At 37.0% G+C, this 24,826-nt stretch overlaps 1 protein-coding gene across 4 annotated transcripts; it reads left to right on the top strand.

The window, feature by feature from the left end:
- The first annotated feature begins 8,363 nt into the window (after positions 1 to 8,363).
- On the top strand, positions 8,364 to 24,806 carry LOC131677968 (mitochondrial amidoxime-reducing component 1-like). 4 transcript variants are annotated; one of them, XM_058958082.1, is made up of 6 exons: positions 8,364 to 8,567; positions 8,758 to 8,812; positions 8,998 to 9,127; positions 9,192 to 9,875; positions 24,291 to 24,365; positions 24,432 to 24,802. In XM_058958082.1, exons 2-6 carry the CDS (start codon positions 8,803 to 8,805, stop codon positions 24,538 to 24,540), a joined length of 1,008 nt encoding a protein of 335 aa, XP_058814065.1. In that variant the 5' UTR covers positions 8,364 to 8,567; positions 8,758 to 8,802; the 3' UTR covers positions 24,541 to 24,802. The 4 variants fall into 4 exon arrangements, with proteins under 4 accessions (XP_058814065.1, XP_058814080.1, XP_058814071.1 ...); XM_058958097.1 differs by having other exon boundaries at positions 8,557 to 8,671; positions 24,432 to 24,803; XM_058958088.1 differs by lacking the exon at positions 8,364 to 8,567 and having other exon boundaries at positions 8,574 to 8,812.
- The last annotated feature ends 20 nt before the right edge of the window (positions 24,807 to 24,826 follow it).

Raw genomic sequence — 24,826 nt, 5'->3', positions numbered from 1 at the left:
GCCTGTCTGGCCGTCACTTTGATTGATTCTATTACCACACCCTCTAGTACGTTCGCTCATATCTGACAGATGATCAAAACAGTGTTGCACGTTTATATGCGCACTGAGAATGAAAGTGTTTTTAAAAAATCTGTTGCAAAAAAATGTTATTGTGCTACTGTGCAGTTCTGGTTATTTAACATGCCATGACAGGAGTTGATAAAAAATGAGCTCGCACGAGCTCTCATCAGATCGTAAATAATCCCCCCGGTTTTGAATACATTTGATCGATTGATGCATAATTGCGTAGTCTTGGCAGTCTGTTTTTTCTTCAGAGAAATCTATAAATTCTCGGCAAACACATGATTAGGACATACAAGCCAACTGTCAAAATTCACTTTGAATGGAAATTCCGTACAAATAATTACTCGCCAATCACCGATGTTGGTAGTAAACAGTTTTTTCTTTCGTTAACTGCTGTAAATTGTCTTTAGCCAGTAACAGTTTGTCCGGAATTTCCTTTCAACGATAATTTGGAAGTTGGCTTTTACGCCGTAATCATATGTTTGTCGAATATTAGTACAGGATTCCATTTCCATAAGAAACAGACAAGTAATTTTATTTAAATCAGACACAGTGTGGAAACACTGGATCTCTGATGTTGCCGGGGGGATTACTACTCTGCGAGTATTTACAATTTGTATCAGTAAAGCAAGTGCATTTTTACAACAGCCGACAATCCGTTTAATTGTTAAGCAGCGATAAAACTGTAAATGACCATCGCGTTCCTGTCAAAAAAAATGCGGACGAACATGGTCAGGCGATTTAAAAAGTTTGATGTTTGACTCAACTCGCCTGTGCTAATTGCCCCTAGGAACAAATGCAATTTGCGAATGCGATTTAAAGGCAATTTCAATACTTGGACAAATTTTCTGGTGGCTGAAATGGACTTGGTTGTTTTTTGCGTTTTTCAAACATGGCGGTTCATGTTTGGCTTAAGCTTAAAATTATTTTTTGAACAATTGGTGTGTTCTCACTTGTACTTTGTTTGTCTACTGCACTTCATTTAGCCAACGAAAGTGGGGAATTGTGGAATCGTGTGTAAGTATAGTAGAACAAGATCTCTGACCTAAAGTCTTAATGAACGTCAGATTGTGATAAGTTTTGGCAACGTTGGTTTTGGTGTGCAATACCAATTTCACCTTTGATTCTTCCTATACGTTGGTAGTGATTACCTACTATACTGGTAAGTATATTTGAGTAGATAATGAATCCGAAAATAAATAATATTTTAAATTTTCATAGTAGATAATTGAGAGTTGTTGCATTTGAAATAGCCCCCTAATTGCCAGAATTTTGCTGGCAAATCGAAGGGCAATTAGCGCATCCGAGTTGGCAAATAGTCCCCCGTTAGCCAGCAACTTGCCCTTTTTGACTGGGTTTTCATCCAGTGGTTGTTGATTAATTTGTTTGATATGTAGGTTGTAATGACGTTTTATTATGATACTGGTGGATACGATCACATCACATTAACAAAAACCATCCATTAACTGGAATGTTGGTTCTCTTCTCATTGGGAAAAATATTATCTTTTTCATTTTGGGGCTGATTATAGTTTTTTGATGAAAAGTACAGTTTGAAGCTGATTTTTTCTGTTCTATTCCATAGATCTCTATTTTACTTCATTTAAATAACAGCAGTGTAGATTATTTGTGTTCTGAAAGTTTTATATTTAAAGAGTAGTATTTGTATTTGTGCACTGCTTGATCATACAAACTGAAAATTTTGCGAATTTCCATACAGATTGGATTCGATAATCCGGAGACACGATCATCCGGAATTTTAGACTCAATATTCCGAATTTTTTTTTTACGATTTTTTAAGTTTTTGTGTAGAAATTTAAAATAAAATAGTATTATAATATGCAATATTATTATTTTAGCAATATCGCAAGTAGCTCAGAGGAGGCTAAAAGAAGGGCTTGGTTGGAACTCAGTTATCTGTAATGTATAGTTAATTCATATATGTATTGAAATCAATATATTTATTTTATATTATTTAATAATATAATTATTTGGAGAAACTTGAACGTAGCTATAAACACTAGAGTCTTAAGTAGAGGCTATATGAAATATTTTTCATAAACTTGTTTATCAATTGTATAAGGTGAAAATCATATTTAGAAATGAAAATGAATTTCAATATTTCTGATTACTTCAACAAACATGAATGTAATGTAAATGTAAAAGATGACTTATTTTTTATGTTTCCCACCACACACCCCCCTACCAAAAAGTTCGTACTGAGAGCCCCCTGGTCACGGACACACACACAGACCTCAGCTTGGTGAATTGACAGCACAATCGAGCAAAAAACAAAAATAAATTTAGCAAACTGAGGGTGTAATATTTTATGGAAGGAAATAATTAATTAAAGTAATTGATATGCATGAGCACTAGAGTGGCAGGAAAAAATTACCCCTATCGGCCAACCCCTGATTCGATTCCTAGTCCCATAAGGAGTACTTGCTCCAAATTTGAAGCAAATCGGACAAGTCTAGCTACCGGACCAATGTGCCTGAAGTTTGCATGGGATTTTTCGACAATTTGCATGAAGAAAACCCACTAACTCGCATTTACGCCGCTAGGTGGCACTATATGCATTGTATTATCACTGTAAGTGAAAAATAGGAAAGATAATTTAATTGCCTACAACTTTGTCGAAGACTGCTAGTGCATCCGGCTTTGGCAAAAGAAATGATTGAACTTTTAACAAAGTGATGTCTGAGTCAGTTTTGCATGGGGCTTAGCAGTGCATTACATTTGGTTTGAAAAAGTTATATAATATTTTAGAAAATATGTGTTTAAATCCATCTCGAAGATCTTTCCATAAATATTTTGAACGGTTGTATGAGATCGTCGAACTAATTATTTATGAATATTTTCAAGTACTCTTACTTTCTAAGTACTTTTACCTGGAAAAACATGTTTTACGAAGAAAAAAAAATTCACAATATATACAAAAAAAATTAAATTTTGTTCACCTAATGCAACAGGTATCTTTGATCCCTATAACACTGGGTATTCTTGATCTATATCATTAGTTCTCTCAAACACTTTCGAAATGCATAGAAATAGAAAAACATCGTTCTCTTAACGTAACTGGTACCATTAATTGATCTAAAATGTTTTTTTCCGCGAACAAATGATGGCATAAGTTATTGAAGGTTGAAAAGGCCAGTTAAACAACACTGATTTACCGCAAATACTTGTCTTGACTTTCTACTGTGGTTGAAGTTTGTCGTGCATCTAAAAAGCTAGTCTTATAAACTAATTTGTCAGGATAGTTGATTAGCTGAACTTTCGTGTCTATAGGTCATAGTGTGCTTTCTTTCTTTAACCTTAGTAGACGACGGATCAAGTTACCACACGTTTTTACAAAAACCTCGTTTTGGCATGATTTTCAAAATTGTTCATGTTACTGACAGGACATAGTGTTCGGATTTACATATTATCCAAAGCTCTTGCAATTCGAATGGATTATAAGATGGCGTATTTTGCAACTGAAATTTTTATTTCATTGAAAAGTTATGAGAAAAAAACAAAAGTGGGATCAAGCGTACCCACTCTCCCCTACTTGATTCACGCGAACTAAACATTTTTGTGAGATAATGGTTAGGTTTAGGTGAATAGTATGTTCAGAAGATTTATAGTAAATAATACGAGTCATGTTTTGGTTAGAAAATTTTTGTTCCACATTTTACCGTATAGAGGGCGCTAACACTAACTTTTCAACGGAAAGAGATAGAAATTAGGTGTCTTCTACAAAGTTGTAGAACAAGCATTTTTAAATATTTCTTCCGAACATCTCGATATTCTATCTCACTTCTATGAAAAGTCAGTGCTGACGCCCTCTATGCGGTCACAGGTAGAACTAAAATTTTCTAACCAAAATATAACTCGTATTATGTACTACAATTCCTCTGAACATACTATTCAGCTAAATCCAACCATTATCTCACAAAACTGTATAGTTGGTGGGAATCGAGTACCGATACACAACCATGCACTGCTAGGCCCCATGCAAAACTGACTCAGACATCACTTTGTTAAAAGTTTAATATCTTCTTTTAACAAAGCCGGATTGACTAGCAGTCTTCAACAAAGTTGTAGGCAATTAAATGATCTTTCTTATTCTCACTTACAATGACAATACTATGCATACAGTGCCACCTAGCGGCGACAATGCGAGTTAGTGGGATTTCTCCAGTGGTCCGGTAGCTAGACTTGTCCGATTTGTTTCAAATTTTGGAGCAAGTACTCCTGGTGGGACTAGGAATCGACTCAGGGGTGGGCCGATTGAGTTTTCATGATTTTTCTGGGCACTCTAATGAGCACCCAGTGGAATTTAAGATTCCTATTAAGGAGCTCATGAACATTTAAAACATTAAAAACTAAATCAATAATAATTTATAGTTTGATAAACTTATGGTTGGATTAGAACAACGTAGAAACTAATATTTTTAAAAAAGAGGACGAAGCAATGAAATTATGGACATTAAAAATAAATACGGTTGATACGCTTACAATATACAATTATATCCTTGTTTTAAGGTATTGCTTTAACTTGGGTTTAAAAATGTTTAAGTTGGTAATGAGCTTCAGTTCGTTGGGTATTGCATTGTAAATTGACGGACCATGAAACATTACAGGAGAGAGTGGGTACGCTTGATCCCACTTTGTTTTTTACTCATAACTTTTCAAAGAAATAAAAATTTAAATTTCAAAATTCGCCATCTCGTAGTCAATTCGAATTGTGATAGCTATGAATAATGTGTAAATCCAAATACTATGTCCTGTCAGTAATATGAATATTTTTGACAATCATCAATACCATCCAATACCAAAATCAATACCATCACTTGTTCACAGAAAAAAAAACATTTTAGATCAATTAATAGTGCCAGGTACGATATGGAAATGATGTTTTTCTATTTCTATACATTTCGAAAGTGTTTGAGCGAACTAGTGATAGGGATCAAGAATACCCAGTGTTACAGGGATCAAAGATACCTGTTGTATGAGGTGAACAAAGTTTACCTTTTTTGTATGGGTAGTGAAACTTTTTATACAAAAAACGTGTTTTTCTAGACAAAAGCCCTTAGTAAGTAATCGTACTTGAAAATATTCATAAATAATTAGTTCGACGATCTCATACAATCGTTCAAAAAATTTGTGAAAAGATCTTCGAGATGGATTTGAACAAATATTTTCTAAAATATTATACAACTTTTCCATACCTAATGTAATACATTAGATTAGTTTTTTAAACATCATAAACGACCAAACACTTCATTTTCTTTTTATATAGCGATAACTTTATGTGTATAGATTGGGAGATATGGCCAGGGAATCAAATATCCCCAAGGATCAAGTGTCCTCACTCTCCTCTACGGCTTCGACCTAAATTAGAATGAGCCTTTACTCGAAGCAATGAATTAGCTTGCCTAGTATTCTGGTATCAAATGCCGACGGATATTGGGAGATTATGATGGATGCCTGGTTGATGAAGGATTTTATGGACAAACATAATTGTTTGCATATCACGGAGTGCTGTAGAGTAGAGCTGTAATATCGGATGTAGATGGGGAAGCTTGTATATGGTTTTTAAACATCGAATTTGTAGAACCTGAATGCCCTTTAGCTTGGACTTCGGTGCTTGACCCCAAATAATTAAAAGGTAAAGAATATGAGAATGGACGCATGCGAAGTAAAATTTCAGTTAAACTTTCCGTGGGACAAAATAGCTGACCTTTCTTAGAGCACCGGAAAGAGATGAAAGTTTATTTTCAATACTCTTTACTTGGCTATCCCAAGATAATGTTGAATCAAGGACGATGTCCAAATATTTGAAGCTTTCCACCTTTTCTATAGTTATTTGACCAAGCTGTGGTTTTTTGTGATTTAGCAGTTTCTTTCTAGGAGAATGGAACACCATGTATTTAGTTTTAGATAGATTCAATGATAACAAATTGGCATTGAAATCATTACTTAAAATACTTAAATCGTTTTCAATGGAAGCTACTAGAGTTTCTGTATCTTTGCAAGGGTTAAAAAGGGCTGTATCGTCGGCGAATAGTCGAGGTACGCCTTTCAATTTTAAATTGATAATATCGTTAACGAAAGTTAGAAACAACAATGGCCCAATAATGCTGCCCTGTGGAACTGCTGTAATTTAATGCTAATTGTGCAACATGAATTATTCGCCTCCCGAATTGACACAAACTGCTTTCCATTGGATAAATAGCTACGTAAAATGTCTTTGGCAACCACTCTAATACCTCATCGTTCCAGTTTTTGCAAAAGAATGCTATGATTCAAGGTATCAAAAGCTATACCTCAATCTAAGTACAGTGACCCAACAATTTGTTTAAAATCTGTCTCATAAATAAGACAGTCCACTAGCTCCACAACTGCTGTTGTAGTATTACACCCTTATCGGAAACCATTTTGAAAATTGTACAAAATATTGTAAAGTTTGAAAAAGGCAATCATCCTAGATACTAGAAGCTTTTCTAACACTTTGTTGAAAACTGACAAAGTTGAAATTGGACGGTAATCATAAGGATCACCGCACTTAAAAACAGGAACAACTCGGACTATTTTAAGCAATCGGGATGGCTTCCAGTGGCTAAAATTCTATTAAATGCTTGAGATATGATTGATGCGAAGCAGCGAGGATTGCTTTTTAAGGTTTTCACAGGTATATTATCCGGGCCACTACTTTTATTGCTATTTAACTCATTGATTACTAAGACTATCTCATTAACAGTTGTTGGCCACAGAAAAATTGAATTCGAAACGGACCTATTGTTGATTGGATTGATATTAGTGGAATTTGGAATGCTGTTTGCCAATGTGCTACCAATTTTCGAGAAATAATCGTTAAATTTTTTGCAAACCTCCTGATTATTACATGTTTTAATACCGTTAACCATAAAGCTAATTTGTTCTGTTCCCTCCGTACGACCCATAATTGAGATGATGTTCTTCCATAGTTAGCACTTCAGAACTGCAACTTCGTAGCCCTCCTCCACACATTTCCTTCTCTAACCCCCTCACAGATTCATTCTTCAGCTCAAGAATCACCGAATCCCCGTTTCCGGGAACGCGCCGCAGCGATTGCAGGTAAAAGTAGTAAGCACGTCAGCGTGGCGCCTGAAATCGGTGACACGGCGCACACCTCCATATACAATCAACAGGTTTTGAAAAATTTAGGATTGAAATGTAACTGTTGGTGGTTCATTGGCAGTGTTGGCAGAATTAATAAATATTTGCGAGGAATTTAACCCTTCCACCTTTAAATAGTAATAATATTTTTTATAAAAAAAAATCGTAGCAGGCCACAATTTTCGGCAAAGTTTTAGTCACATTCTGGACTGCTCGTTTATCGCTTTGGTTTTTTAATTGGAGTAAAGCATCGATCTGTATGAGTAAAGATGCTTAAAAGTACATTTTCCCATACGAATCTTCATACAAACTACAAATTCAATGCGCAGATTCGAGGAGCAACCAATCGATTCCATAATTTGCACATTCTTTTGGGACTTCAAAAAAAAAAACTCAAAAAGTGTTGTACTCGCTAATTAGAACAACCTCGAGCCTGTCACAAACTGTGCAAAAATTCTGCACTGCATTGTTGAAAAGTCACGATAATATAAATCAATCTACATTCAACTCCGCACTGCGACGTTACCGACATTTAACGTCAGCAGCCGGTTATTGGAGTTACGCTGTAACAATGACGCCCGCACAAAATACCGAGTGTATTTGAAACGAAGCGAACGCTTCTATCAAACTACGCCAGATTTCTCCGCCATTTTTGAATCAGGGCATGCTTCTCGATAAGCATATTGATTATATAGAATGTGTGCAAATCCCCCTGCGTACTATTGAGAATTCCATGAAAATGCATATATTTTCTTAATTTTTTGTTCTTTTAACGGACAGTATTGGAAAAAGTACCTACATACAAAAGATAATAAAAAACTGAAAAGTACTCTTTAACTAGAAAAAAATAAAATTTGTTCACTCTGGAACACCTAGTACAACGTCGATAGCCTTCGGGTTTTGCGTATGGTTATATTATAGACGAAGTCTACCACCCCGGTCAGAATGCAATTACAAGAATTTAACAGGATGCAATTTTCGTAGCAGACTGTGTTATAAAACTTGTCTCGTTAGTAGTTAAAATAACAGAAAATTAACCCATCCCTGCGGATAAGTATTTCACTAGAAGCAATGCAACGACGAACAGCATTAAACTATTTTTAGAGTGTACCCCACGATATGATGGTATTTGTGATTCCTTTTGCGTTGATGAGATCGATCAGACATAAACAAACTAAACACCGGCTATTTACCTTCATTATAAAACCGAAAAAACACCTTTCTGCAGTGATAAGAAAATATACAGTGGACATATCAGTGCTTTGTTACTGCTTATCTATTTTTTCATCGTTCGTCTCTCCGTGTATCTACCCACTTGGAATCTGTTTTCAGAACCAAACAATACTCGCGTCTTGACAGGTATGATAGCAACAAAAGCCTGACCATCGTACATTCATCTGTGATCCATCTCTGATATGAAAGACTCTTGTTCGTGATACTACTTCAATTATCACCTTATCTGGGTTGTAACAGCCACGGCTCTGTCTGGGCTCGAGTTGAGCGTTGAAGTTAAACCATAAAATCAACTAATCGTAGATTTATGTTCTAGTTTGTTCCCCCTTTGTGCTCCGCTCGTTTTGAAATCCAGCAGGATATGATGTCCAGTAAGTTGCTTTTATTCATTCATCCAACAACGGCTTTGGTTACATCTAGTCGAATGCTTTTTCTCATCTATCTTTTACTCGTACCGCCAATTGGATTTCGTGTTAAATGAAATTAAAACTAATCCGCCATTTCGACATTCATAAAGAGGGTCCATTGTTTACGGGAGTTTCTCTTTTGAAAATAGAACTATTCGACGAGTCTTCCGGCACTCGAAATGCAATCCTGGTTGCAGTCGGAATCGGGGCAACCACCCTGCTCGGATATGCTGCCTACCGCTGTGTGAAAAAGCATCTGGATAACATTCCTCCGAAGGAGTAAGTAGTGTCATTTAAAAACTTGTCGATTTTGCTGACTCATTTTTTATACTTTCTCCCGCAGATGGCACAGAGTTGGTGAGATCACCGATCTCAACATCTATCCGATTAAATCATGCGGTGCGATTCGAGTAAATCAGATCGAAAGTTCGCTGATTGGACCCCGGATAAAACTGCTTCGGGATCGGATCTTCATGGTGATTCAAACCGATGGATCTTTCATCACCGGTCGAACCCATCCGACTCTGGTGTTGGTTCAGCCGCGCTTTGATGAGAAGTACGAAACGATGACTCTTTCCGCGCCGGGTATGATGGATATCAGTGTGGACGTGCAGCGATTATTAGCGATCGAACCGATTAAAGCCTCCGTCTGGGGACAGACGGTTCCAGCTGTGGACTGCGGCGAAGAGGTTGCTCGGTGGCTTTCCCGATATATTCTGAGTGAGGACTTTGGATTGCGTCTGGTTTTCTATCCGTATAATTACTCCAGCCGGGAGGTGCGGGAGAAAAATCGAATATTCGTTAATTTGACCTCGACCGATTCGGGTGCTCTTCACGATTCGACTAGTTTCATGCTTCTGTCGGAGGCGTCTGTGGCGGATGTGAATTCAAGGTTGGAGAAACCGGTGACGGCTTTGCAATACCGGCCAAACTTTGTTGTGAAAGGACCGGCCGCATACGAGGAGGACAATTGGAAGTGGATTAAGATAGGCGAAACGATCTATCGGAATCTGAAGCCGTGCACGAGGTGAGTCTTGATATGTAATGACATTTTCGATATTGACTTTACACTATATCGGTGCAGTCGGTACAACACTCATTCAAACTTAGCTGTAATCAGTAGGTCTCTTTTTTGCTCTATACCGGTGTAGCACCACGTAAAAATTAAAATATTATAAGTCCGAAAGCTACAAATTGTTCAATATTCGACAAAGCCCCGTCAGTTTTTACATGTTAAAGTGTATAATCGACATAGTTGCTAGCTTTTAGACCAACATTATCGCTGGCGCATAGCTGTATACAACCTTCACTTAAAACAAATAGGTCTTTAGCCGACAAATATTTGAAACAAAGAGTAAAAATCCATATACATTTATATGATGCACTTTTCTATCCAATGTAATAAATTAATTTTTAAAAAAAATCCAATTGGACATCAGAAGAATTTTGGTTCCCAACTGGATTCTATGTAATGTTCGTTTTAGTTGTGTTCGACTTAGCTTGTCAGCAAAAGCAAAAACTGATACAAGAAATTTACTGAGTTGTTAGAAACAAGTTGTTGTCTCTACTTTACTCTGTTTTGATGTGATGAGATGTGTGTCCTGGATAATCTGATGTTTTTCGGTATGATATGTGTCTAGGTCATTTTGCTGTCCTTGGGTATGGCGAGCCTCGTTTCGATCGCAAATTTCAATAATTGATAAATTATCATAAAATAAGTTCTAAAAATCAAGCCCTCCTTTAAAAAATAATTTCCTGTTGAAATCAACGATTTGATAAAACAATAAATGTGTTCGTTGTTTTCTCCAACAAATGGCACTCCGTGTAAATTTAACCGCGGAATTTGTAACCATTTTCAAATTCTATCTCCGAGTTGAAAAATGAAAATAATTCAACGTAAATCTTTTCCTAAAAGAATGCAGCATTTTTATTAATTTCAGGATTTATTTTGAAAATAAAATTTAAGGAGAGTTGGCGGCGGACACTACATTTTCGAGGAATAATAAACCAGAAATAAGTGAATGAATATAGCAATTTCTGATAATTAGTCCAATTGGATTAAAAAGCTACAAGGGACAGCCCTATGGGGTTGGACGAACTGTGGACGTAAGACTGCAATACGTGAAATACTTCATTTCTTATTACATTTGGATTAATAATTAATCAAGAATATTTCTTTTTACAGTTCACTTCACGAATCAAACCGTCTTGCTCATTAGGACATTTTATTTATAATGAACGATCGAATCTGATTAAACTTATTTAAGAAGATTTGAAGAAAGCAGACTGAGAACTGCGATCGAAAACGAACTAATATCTGAAACTGTTTTAAACCCTTATGGGACATTCTCAGCCTTGAATTTTTTTAAAAGCTTTTCTATTGTGTGCGGTAAAAAACCAGACCGATGCTGAAAAAATTATGCTTCAGACAATACAGTCACAGTTCATGTACAGAACAAGCTTTCTAGTTTTATATTGCCGTTATTGTAATTTTCCCAAAGCACACATATAACTGTAGCAAATGGAGACGGGCATAGCGTAGTTGGTAAATCGATTGCCTTGTACGCAGCTCACCTGGGTTCGATTCCCAATCCCGCACATAGGGTTAGAGATTTTTCCAAAAGATTTTTCGAAAAGAGGCGAATGACCCCAAGGTTAAAACCTCTATTAATAAAAAAAATAAAAAATGTAGCCAATGCAGTGGTCTTAAGCATGTATCAAGAGTTGAAAATAATTTTATTTATGGACTTAGATGCGTTTCTTGCACCAATTTTTGAGTAATAGTGAATTCATTTATAAATAGGCTTTGTAGTACCTATGTATTAGGAGAATCAAAGTGGGATAGGTTGAGTGGAAATGAATCACGTGGAATCAATAAACTGATTGAACGTAAATAATAAACCTTCGTTGCGCTTTCCATCGATTCGCGTGAATTTGTTGCAAAGAAAGTTTTCGTCTGCTTAGCCTGTCATAGAGATGACAATAAAACGAAAAAAAGCTTTCGTTTCGCGCAACAAAAGCTCAGATTTCTATCACACACGCATGTGACCGCAGCACTTGGATATATCTACACATTCGCTTCAAACAATAAACCCAGTGTACAGCACTCGAATCAAAAAGCTGAGTCAGTGCATCGTATCCGTACACGATTGGAAGATACGCACCAAACGCTAGTGATGATGGGTGGAGCGAAAGAGACAACTAGTATCACGACGCTATGTTAACCGTGTTTGGACAGTGACGTTGACTGTATAAGCGATTTTGTTGACGTGTTTTATAAGAATTAATGCGAGATAGTACATGAAACGAGCACAACACAAGAGGAAGCATTGTTTTTCATCGGACAAGCTCACTCGCCTGTTGAACTGCACTGCATAGCGTACCTCCACAGCCAGTCGGATTTACTAGAAAAACTCTAGAAAGAGAACTGCGGAGACTCAATTTTGGATCGATTGGATTCGCGTTTAGCTGTCAAAAAACGAATCCAATCGAACATTGCCAGTTCTTAGTCGACCGTTACCGGTAGTAGACGTAGTTGAACGGCGCTACGCTACAAGTATTTATTTGATTAATTTAATTCAAGCCGCGCACGATTTTCGAAAAAAAAAAATAGTCAGCATTATGTCGTGCAGTGTTCGATCGTGTTCAATTAGTGATGATCGTTTTTTATGGAAGTGCGAGTTTTGCAACAAATCGTATCACGCGGCCTGTGTAGGAGTGCAACGGCACCAAGAGCATCACATCACGTCTTTTATGATTCCTCTATGCTCGGATTGTCAGCATAATCTTAAAACGGGGATTGACACTCGTAAAGTGCTTTTCCAACAGGAGCAGCTCTTTAATTTAATCAAGACGCAAACGGATTCCAATCTTCGAATGGCTGCTGACATCAAAAAGTTGAACGCATTTGGTGAACTGTTCGATAACATTGATCACCAGCTAAAAGAAGCGGTGACTAATGTAAATAATATCACCTGCGCGAAAGTTGATTATGCGGTGTCAACATTATCGCGCACTATGGAAAACAACGCGGTCAATAAGGCCGATGAGCTCGTTGTTTTAAAAAATCATATAACGTCATTATTCAACATATCTATGGAATCCACAAGGAAGCGCATTGAGGAGTACGTGGTGGAGCTCACAACTGACCTGACTCGTGAGCTAAAAAAAAATATGCTGCGAAGTTCAAAATTTAAGCGTAATAACCATTGACATGGCGTCTCAATGCAACGAACATACCGGTAACCAGTCGTTTTCTGCTCGTGATGCTCTTGACGAAATAAAATCACAAGCCAGCGCTGTTGGCGACGATATTTTAGACGAAGTAAGGGCAATTGCCGCGACAATTAGTACCCTGGAAACCAGTGTTAATAATGCTCGTTTGACACCTGCGGTGTCTCCCCCCAGTCTGATGGACGAATTGGCCGTCGTTTCCAACAAAACTGCTATCTCAGGTTCGCAGCATAATCAAGTGGCAAAAGATGGATGGCGCACACTTGGTTCGAAAAGAGTGTGGCGCTCCGACTGGTCAGAATATGACTTACGTAAACAGCGTCGCATTAAACAACAAAAAGAGAAAGATAAAGCAGCAAAGAGTAAAAAATCGAGAAGAAAACAGGGTACAAGATACAGCAATACCAACAGTAATAACAATAACAACTACAACAACAAAGATAGCAAGTGCAATAAGAACAGGAACCGCAATAAGTACAACAATAACAATAATCACAACTACAACCAAAATAGAAACAACAACAATAGCAACAAAAACAACAGCTACAAGTCCAATAATACCACCAACAATTTCAATAGAAACAGGCACAACATAAACAATAACGACCACAACGGAAACAGAAACAACAACATTAACAGCAGTAACAACAACAACAACAATAATAATCACAGAATAAGCAACTACAACAAAAACAGCAACTACAACAGAAATAACAACAACCACAACGAAAATAGAAACAGCAGTTACAGCAACAACAACAGAAACAGCATTTGCAATAGGAACAACAATGGTCTTAACAACAATCACCATAACAATAAACATCATTGTTCATCTTGCTCCTGTGAACGTTCGTGTTTTCGCCAATTTTAACGCACTTCTCAGAGGCAGACCAGGACAAGCATGACGCAGCTGGTAACAGTACAATAGTTTTAAACAATATTTTTACGAATAACGAATCACAACCAACTTCTTCGAAAGCCACTGAAATTTTGGTTTACTGTCAAAATTTTAATAGAATGAGGAGCGCCGTAAAGATGAACGAAATCCATAAGAATATATTAGGCTCCTCATTTTCGATAATTCTAGGTACCGAAACAAGTTGGAATGAGGATATAAAAAGTGAAGAGGTTTTCGGTAGTGACTATAATGTTTTTAGAGATGATCGTGATTTACGACTAACCCAAAGAATGTCAGGCGGAGGAGTTCTCATCGCAGTTTCATCTATATTTAATTCCGATCTTATTGTCTCACCAAAATTCAAAGAATTTGAACATGTATGGGTTAAAGCACATATCGCTGATGAAATCCACATTTTTGTCTCAGTGTACTTTCCTCCGGACCTAGCTTGCAAATCAACATATGAGATTTTCTTTCAAGCAGCTGAAGAAATAATCTCTAATTTTCCTCCAGAATTCAAAGTTCATATTTATGGTGATTTTAATCAGCGCAACTTAGATTTTATTCCTGACTCTGAAAATGAGAGCATTCTACTTCCTGTCGTTGGTGATAACGAAACATTACAATATATGTTTGAGAAAATTGCATTGCTAGGACTCAATCAAATAAACCATATAAAAAATCAACACAATCGTTATTTAGATCTGCTATTAACAAACATTAATGAAGATTTCTGTGTTGATGAATCTCATTCTCCCTTATGGAAAAATGAAACGTTTCACACAGCAATAGAATTCTTTATTTTTGTGCACAAGAATCATAATTTCATTGATTGTGACTTCGAGGACGTTTTCGATTATAGAAAAGCAAATTATGAAAATATTAAATATAAATTAAGCAGTGCTAATTGGCAGTCCCTTTTAAAGAATCAAGTGAACGTTGAATGTGGAGTGGAGATCTTTTATAATATTTTATGGCAAACAATACAGGAGGAAGTTCCACTCACGAAAAAACGACGAAATCATGCATCCAAAAATCCAGTTTGGTTCAACAAGGAAATTATTAATTTAAAAAAATCGGAAGCAAAAAGCTCACAAAATTTACAGAAAACACAATAATCAGGATAATTTGGGAAAATACCTTAACATTCGTGACCAACTAACTTTGGCTATTTCTTCGGCACTAACTGTATATAATGCAAAAACTGAAAATGAGATCAAGTCATGCCCAAAAAACTTTTTTAATTACATCAAAACTAAGTTGAATTCATGCAACTTCCCATCAAAAATGTCTTTAGATGGGAAAGAGGGTGAAACTTCAAAAGATATTTGTAATCTCTTCGCAACATTTTTTCAAGAAACTTATTCTAACTATTCAGACAATGATCGTGACTTTGAATATTTTTCTTATTTTCCTGATTATTCAAGGGATGTTGGTGTCAGTCACATTAATGTTCAAGATATCTTGTCTGGTCTCAATGATCTAGATGCCACTAAAGGCTCCGGACCTGATGGAATTCCACCTGCTTTCATAAAGAATTTAGCAACTGAGCTTACGTCACCTTTATTCTGGCTGTTCAATAAGTCACTAGAATCTGGTATTTTCCCAAAAGATTGGAAAAAATCTTTTTTAATACCTATTTATAAATCGGGTACAAAATCTGATATTCGCAATTATCGTGGAATTGCCATTCTGTCTTGCTTTCCCAAACTTTTCGAATCCATCATAAATAAAACCATTTTCAACCAAGTCAAACATAAAATAACAAATTCACAACATGGGTTTTTTAAAGGCCGTTCAACTAGTACAACCCTTTAAAAAATTTGTTGATTACTCGTTAAATGCCATGGATAAAGGAAATCATATAGAAGCTCTTTACACTGACTTCAGCAAAGCTTTCGATAAGCTGGACATTCCCATGTTAATATTCAAATTTGAAAAATTGGGAATCGAGATGAGACTCCTCAATTGGATTAAGTCGTATTTAACAGATCGTCAGCAAATAGTAAAATTCTATGAGATGAAATCTGATATAATTAAAGCTACTTCGGGGGTTCCGCAAGGTTCACACTTAGGACCTCTTCTTTTTATTTTATATGTCAACGACATCTCTCTTATTTTAAAAAACATTAATATTCTCATATATGCGGATGATATGAAGCTATTTTTAGAAATTAGAAATAATAATGACTATAATGTTTTTCACGATGAAACACAAATCTTTTATACATGGTGTTGTAAATGTTTACTGGAGTTAAATGTTAAAAAATGTAATCTCATGACTTTTAGCAGAAAACAAATCACGGCTTCCGTGTCAATTACATTAGGTAATCAAACCGTTCAGAAATGCGATAAAATAAGAGATTTAGGAGTTATCTTAGATAAAAAATTAAAATTTGTGGAACATTACAACACAATTGTTCATAGAGCTAGTAATATGCTTAATTTTATAAAACGCTTCGGATATCACTTTCAAGATCCTTACACAATTAAAACTCTTTACGTAGCATATGTTCGGTCTATTTTAGAATATTGTAGTATTGTTTGGTCACCATTCATAAAAAAACACGAAGTGAGAATTGAATCAATCCAAAAACAGTTTCTATTATATGCACTACGCAAGTTAAGATGGACAGTATTCCCTCTTCCATCTTATGAAGCACGTTGTATGTTAATAGATATTCAAACATTGAAAGAACGTCGGGACTATGCTATGATCTCGTTTCTAAACGATATCGTCATGCAGCGTATTGACTCATCTTACATATTGTCAAAATTAAATTTATATGCTCTTACTCGTCAATTACGCAATAGAAATTTGTTCGCGATAGGTCATCACCGTACAGACTATGCTAAATTCGGACCACTAAACCAGATGATGGCTGTGTATAACGAGCATTGTGAAAGTATTGACCTTACCATGCCCCGAGCAAGTTTAAAACAGTTTTTCAACTCTTTACGGCATCATAGTACATAGAAATAGTTTACAGGATAGTATATAAGCAATTAATATTTATATAATGTAGTCTACATTTGATTGACGAAATAAATAAATAAATAAATATTATAATATTGGACGTGTTGCCATACAATGCCGGGGCATACGTTGCCAAAAATGCTGTTTTTCTCTCCGCAGTTCTCTTACTAGAGTCTTTCTAGGATTTACCACTCTGCTACATTGGCTGTGAAAGCACGCTGTGCTAGCTTTTCAAATCATATAGCCGTTCTTATGCATGCCTGGTACGCACTGCCACTGTACGTCGTGGACAGAATGAATATCAGTGACAAACTAGTTCCGCTTCTCCTGAATTGCGACATTCCCCTGCGTAATGAGTATCTACCCATACTTGTGGTAGATTAGACTTTCGTTGGAGGTCTTACCCATCGACTCTTCACCATTTTGAAATTTACTCTTTTACTTCAGACGTGAGTGCAACCTATTTCTCTAGCCCTTGTCCAGGGCCAGAGAAATAGGCTCAGAACCTGGAAAATTTGCGAAGAATTTCTGCACTGTTGTCTCTAAGCATTTTTTGTTTCGATCATAGAGGTTTTAACCTTAGGGCCATTCGCCTCTTTTTCGGGTTGGACAAATCTCTTTAAAGAAATATCTAACCCTACGTGCGGGGTTGGAAATCAAACCCAGGTGAGCTGCGTGCAAGGCAATCGATTTACCAACTAGGCTATCTCGAACAAATGAAAAAAGCCCATTGTATCCCCAAGGTCATGGTATAATTTTATCCCCACTGCATGGATAGTGTTTTAAACTATATTTTGGTGTATTAATTGGCTATTGAGGCCATATTATGATATTTTGATGGTTTTGAAACTTGGCATGGACCAAATTTATTGGCTTTTCAAGGGGTTGTATGGTGTATGAGCCCATGGGAATTTGCTCGGGATACGCCCGTCCTTCGCCAAACATTTCCATCTAGCAGTGATGAAGAAGGTGTTACTTTAGTGCAAACAAAATACTCCAGAAGACCAACATGGATTCATGCTTGATCGATCGAAAATGATGGCTTCGAGGATGGTTTGCAAACCAATGCAATCTGCACCGATCTATCCGTCGCTTTTGACTTCAATCGCAACATCGTCAAATTACCCAGGAAAGATTCAACGGATCATTCCTTTGTTGGTTCCAGTCGTACTTCATTGGCTGTGATCTTAGCGTCAATTTTTGGAACGACTGCTCCTAAACGCTTGCACCTACGTGTGGCATCTCGCAGGGAAGCCATCTTGGACCACTAATTTTCCTACCTTACTTTAACGAGGTGAACAGATAGAGCGTCATACGCTTGAATATGAAGATGGTCTAAAAATCTTTAGCGGAAGCATTTGATGTGACGATAATCGAATGCTTCTAAATTTCGCCAAACGTTGTGAAATAATATTCTCTAGATAAAAAGAATCGAACATCGCGAAACTTGGGGTTCATCTTCCGTACAGCCGAATCATTCACAGTTTACTACCTTCAGGAATCAGAATATATTGGCTCAAATGGCACGTTCCCCGTACATAGTCGGGGATTTGCTTGCTGATTTGGAGGCACTAAACGCAATCGTTGATACTTCGCTGGATGTGATGGTTGTTGGCTGCGAGATAGTAGGTGCAGCAATTATTTATTAAACGACTGTTTAGCTGCGGGGTGATTGTAGTAGATAGCGAATGGTTGTACTCCGTCTACAGAACTGGCTGACACGTAAGGATCCGGCCATGGTATGTGCGCAGACATTCTGTGTTTAAGATTGCGCCTTCTTTAAGTTGTGCTACATTCGAATTTTTATCTACTTTTTTTATGCTAGCAGAAATGGAGAAGACTTATCGCATGGTAGTTCTAGGCGAGGATTTGTGAAGAATTTTTTGCCGGCGTCGGCGGTAAAACATAATTATGAGTTATGTTCTACCATAGACCATGCGGTAGACTTGGGTGCAACGCCCAACTCCTACTTAGCAGAAGGCAAAAAATTCTTCACATTTCCTTTCGATCATGTCCATATGAGCCTGACTAGTCCTAGTTTTCCGTTCTAAGTTTATAACTAGTTCGCTCTAGAATACCTATCCGTCTTTCAATTTCATTGCTTTCGTTTCTCTTAGTCTCAAATTTGCCGAAAATAACCAACAAAATCGATATAGTCTGAAAAGGATTATGCGTACCAGTTTTGCTACCACGTATATTCCTAAAGCATGGAGAGAAATAGCTGTTATATTCAAGTTATGAAGAAGTCAACAGTTTTATACCTATCAGCCTAAGTTCTTTTCTTCTAAAAGCTTTGGAACGGATAATCGATTATCGCACCAAGAACGTAAGCGTAGTTGAATATCCACTACACAAAATTAACATTCTTATCAGTGTGCGGTATCGACGATCACTCTGCTTCACGATGTTGTTTACAACATTTAAAAGGCCTTCTCGCTCAAGCAAATTAGCTTGGGTGTATTCCTAGATATTGAGGATACTTTTGAACATGTGTATTTCAGTCTATTCTAGAAGCGACGTGCGGTCGGGGCGTATCTCGGGTTAGATAAACGCAATGCTTACTAACCGCATTCTTTGTTCGTCACTAAGACAGGCAGAGATAAGGAAGTTGAGTATTTGCAGCGGTCCTTGCAGCTATGCAACCTGGTTACCGACGGCTTGTTGAGGAAACTCAACGTGCCTGGATTGCCGACCTACGGGTTTGTTGACGATTACTAAATATTAATTGCTGCTCTTTGCGTCGGAACAATCAATTTCAATCAATGCAACAAGCCGTTTGTTGATGCACAGTGGTGTCGATGAGTCAAACGAAATGAACCGAAGTTTGTTCCTTGCAATTATTTAATTCTGAGCTACTGTGTGCGGGTCAAATCAAATATGGGGTTATATTGGATTCCAAACTGAACTGGTGTACTCACATTGAGTTCAGAGTCAAGCAAGCGTGCTTCGGCCAGTGAAGACGAGCTTTTGTATTGCCCTGGGGTCTCAAACCCAAATACACCTATTGTATTTACACGATAATTGTACGTCCAATACTGTCATACCAAAAACCTGTGTGGTGGCATCCAGTCAAAGCATAAGCGACTGCAAAGAATGACGCTCATAGCGTTGATTGGTGCTTTCATGACATGCTGCCCTTGAAGCCCTCCTAAACGTCATCTTGGTATCATACACGACTGTGGTCAAAAATGGTTACATGGGGAGAAGAAATTCTTCCTCCCAGCGATATTACATTTACATATAGTTTTCCTTGCAGGATGTGAAGATTCCCTCTCGAGAGGAGTAATTGTCTGGCTATATGGAGAGACAACCACAAACGCAAGTGGCCTGTTACACTGACGGCTCTCTGATGGAGAGACGTGCTGGTGCTGGTGTCTACTGTCGTGAAATGATATTGGAACAGTCTCACTCGCTAGGTAGATATTGTACTGTATTCCATGCAGAAACCTGGCAGCAATTAAAGCTCTTAGCTCTGACAAATCATAGTCCAAGCTAGTGATCGCGTGTCGAACCCAAATCGAAGAACTGTCATTGTCACCACTATCTACCTTATCTGGGTGCCCGGACATTTCGGTATCACTGGCAATGGATGGGCTGGCGAATTGACCCGAACAGGTGCAGCAATTGACTTCGTTGGCCCGGGGAAAAATCCGGTCCTGGGCTTCGTCCGATCACCGAAATTATTGGAGAAAGTTAAAAACGTGTCGGCAAAGAAAAGCGTTTCTAGAACAATTGTGCCGCGTGATTTCGAAAAATCTGCAAACTCAATTATCACATAGCAAACTATTCAGCGCGCTGAGTCATTTTCATGTGTGGTCGACTGAAACTCGGATGCATAATATGGTTCCTTATCCAATGCGAAGGAGAGCTTTAGGCATTCTCGCAAGCGATATGAACTGCTTGTAAGTTCAACACCCCTAGTGTTTGTTTTTGTTCTGTCATTTTTCCACCGTTCCAAGTATACGTCCTCCCTTCTTTTCCTCTTCAGCCGATCAGGGAAATGATGAGAAGACACGTCATGGCTCAAATCCCCGACTACACACGGGGACGTGCTATTTGAGCCAATATATTCTGATTCCTGAAGTTCGTCAAATGAAAAGGAATTGGGTTGGGTACGCACATTCTGATAAGATGAATGTAATTAGAAATAACTGGCAAAGGGTTTCACCAAGTGCCATCGATAGTTAATTCCACTTCTTCGCATTTCGTCATGACTCCTTTAATGATCTTCGAGCTAGTGCATGGTAGTAAATCATGTAGCCACATCTCGTTTGTATCATTGTCCGTAGGGGAACATGGGGAGACTTGACCAAGCGCAAAATTCTATTTTCGGCTATGGCGTCTTCTATTCGATTCTTAATTTTTTTTTCAAAAATATTTTTATACTTGTTTGGATCCCTTAAGGTAATTTTTAAAGTTTGGAGTAAAAAATCCTTTTCTTGCAGAAAATATTACGTGATTAATAAATTTGCATTAAATGATGTAATTTTTTATCAAACTTTGTATGGACATATCTACTCGACTACTAATTACTATTAAAGGACTAATATACCATCTTAATCCTTGTGAAGCAGTGAAATGATTTTACATAAACTGGAACATTGGAATAGTTATTATTAGAATTTGCATGACATTGATCGCAATAACTAATGTTGGGGAGACTTGACCAAGATTTTATGGGGAGACTTGACCAAGTGGCGATCAGCTGAAGAAAGATACAAAATTCCTAATAATTATTATGCTTTGGTATCTACTGTTAATGTTAATCACGCCATAAAAAAAATCCCACCCCAAACATAAGTCTTCATACTTTAATATTTGTAAACAAAGTAAGCAATAGTAGGACTGATTTCGTGACGTGTGAACATGCAATGCAAGCAGTACAGTTAATCCTTAAAATGAAATGCATTTAAAAAATCAAAATTTATCAAATGAAACTCTTTTATATTTTTTACTGCTGCCTAAGGATCTCGACAATAGGAAAAAAATAACTACAGTATGGTTTATGTCATTATTTTTTGTTATGATTTATCCAAATTCTCTTGGTCAAGTCTCCCCACGCCTTGGTCGTCTCCCCGCAATGGGGAGACTTGACCAGAAAAAACGATCACAGAAAAACTTTTATAACTTTTCAAAAATTAAATTAAAAATTCTGCAAAAAATCATGAAGACGCGCAATAACTTTGCGCATTATATCTGACTGATTTTTGAGGGATTGAAGGCTTTTTTAGAAATTTATGCAGTTTTAGCTGAAAACCTGGTCAAGTCTCCCCATGTTCCCCTATATGCGGAGAAGTATCGTATTCCCACGTCTTGCATGTTTTATTCACCATAATGCAGCTCCATCTCTCGCACTGTCGATCTAATACGAGTTTATTCAAAGTCAATCGCAATGGTATTTTTCCGCAGTTAGGGCACTTTATTATTCTGTGCTTTACCCAAGTAACCATAAGCATTAAGCCATTGCACTATATTGGCTATACATTTGCACTAATGTTGCATTGAAACTCCATTACAGCATTAATAACGCAATAAAGCTCTATATTAGCATCAATAATGCATAACTGCACAGCCAACATATAGCATTATAGCTTGCTCTATATGCGTATATAAAGCTGATATAACGCGTACATGCTTCAAGGATCTTTAAAGCATGTAAGATTTACAAGTGCATTTAATGCCATTATAGAGCAAATAAAAAGCTGATATAATGCTATTGTAATGCTGTGGGTTTATTTGTTATGCAACTCTTCTTGAAGATTATATACGGCATATTTCATTTCAATCGAACATATGCAATATAGTCCAGGAAGCAAACGCAGCGCACTTACCGTGAAGGACAAGACAAGGTACCTCAGTTCGAGACTTACTAAAGGTAATTTTCGTAAACATTCATATCATGTGAGAACGAAAACCCATTAAGGATATTCATTACAATGCATTAGAACAGAGTCAATTACGGTTATTCTGTTTAGAATATTTTATTTTAAATTTTTTCCTTTTTGCTCATCATACCGAAAGGAAACATAACAAATGGTTTTAAAACCATGGCGAACAATGACAACAAACTGAAGTTTTTTAATAGCATTAGCAGTGCCAATATAAGGCTTTCAAATTTGACATTTGTACGCTTTTGCTATATAACAGCATTAGTACTGCAGAAACGAGCTGTCAATCTCTGCACAGTAATAGCACTATATTTCGCCTTTTCTGGCATAATATCAGCATTATATAAGTATTTAGGGCTTCATGGCTTTTTAGGACAGCTTTATATGTGGATCTAACGCAGATATTAGGCTACGTTATAATGCTTATTGGTTACTTGGGTAATCATTTCACTGTTCAGTCAATGGGACTGATACTATACATTGCTTATTTAAAACGGTAGGTAGAACGAACCGATTGCCTTTCTGGCGTATATAACGGAGCAAATTCTAACTTCTGCTCTGGGCGAGATGAGAAGGTAGACTGAAGATGTCGTATTCAATTGCTGATTTTAACCGGTTATCTGGCGATAAGCCTGCTCTCTGGGGTATAGCTAAAACAGTTGATCTTAGAGAACCATTCCATAAATTTGAGTTATTTTACAATCCTCACTCAGAATAATCTGACAAATAGTTTTCGACAATCTTTATCAAAATATTGTACCCCTTTAGATTACAGCTTCACTATGCTACACCTCGACAAACGTTTTTTGAACGTCGATTGGAGTTATGAAAGAAACTATTTGTTTTAGAATATGTAAGTAACTTGGACTGCTTGATGGGTAGTGGAAAGATCGCATCAAAAATTAGATCATTCTTCGGAAAAATGCTGTTTGTCTAACTTAAAGATACTACCTGACCGTAAATTACTCTTACAGCGAGCTTGAGAAAAAAGAAATCTTTCCCAGATGTCCTGGGATAGCTCTGCCATAAGAAAATTAAATTTATATTGTATTGTTCTGTTGAGTTAATTTAATTGGTAGTCTCACGAATCCAAAATCGAAATAAATAAAGTTAAAAATCGCTTATTAATCGTAAAGCTTATTAAGACAGCATGTAATTTGTAAAGAAAATTCAAGTTCAATTGTTCCTCTATTGAACTGACGAATTTGTATAATGTCAAATAATCAAACTCAGTTTTGGGCTGAAACTACCGTTTTAGGTGTACAAATCTTGTAATGACATTCACTTACATAATAAATTATAGTCCTTCTATTTACTATGGAAATACTAACGTTTAACTATCCAAATTTCTATGCACCTATAATCGGATTTAATTTGAACTGGTAATATTGAATCAAAACATTTCATTTAACTGAAACAAGCTAAACTACCATTTCTTTTGCCCAGGTGCATCTTCATCAACGTGGATCCGGAAACTGGAATACCCAGCACAAACTCGGAACCTCTGAAAACACTCAAAACGTGAGTATTCACACGGTACCCAATTTGGTCAACAGTTGATTTGATATTCCTTCCCAACTACTGCAGGTACCGTCGACAACCGGGTCTTGGCGATAATCCAGTTCTTGGCATGCAGATGGGTGTCAAAAAGGAGGGAACTGTCCGCATTGGCGAAATCGTCTATGTTGGATGCTAGCAGTATATTGTGGTGCGAACTAGACCACCAAGCATTCACTTTTTTGGATTGGCTTACATAGTTGTAGATAAGCGGGATCACGGTTGAAATGATTTATGTTTCATATCATATCTACTAAGCTAAGATGCAACCAATCATATTCAGAAAAATGCTCAAGTTGTATGTTTCAGCTGTAAGTGTTGTTTTGAAATGATGTATTATCATATACTATCCCCGGTTATTTTGTAGAAAATCTTATTAGAGCTTTTTGGTCAGCCATTTAATGATGGATTTAAGATTCAAATCA

Source organism: Topomyia yanbarensis, chromosome 1 (genome assembly GCF_030247195.1).
Source record: "Topomyia yanbarensis strain Yona2022 chromosome 1, ASM3024719v1, whole genome shotgun sequence".
NCBI lineage: Eukaryota > Metazoa > Arthropoda > Insecta > Diptera > Culicidae > Topomyia > Topomyia yanbarensis.
Note: the sequence above shows the minus strand (reverse complement) of the source record. Positions and strands in the feature narration are given on the sequence as shown.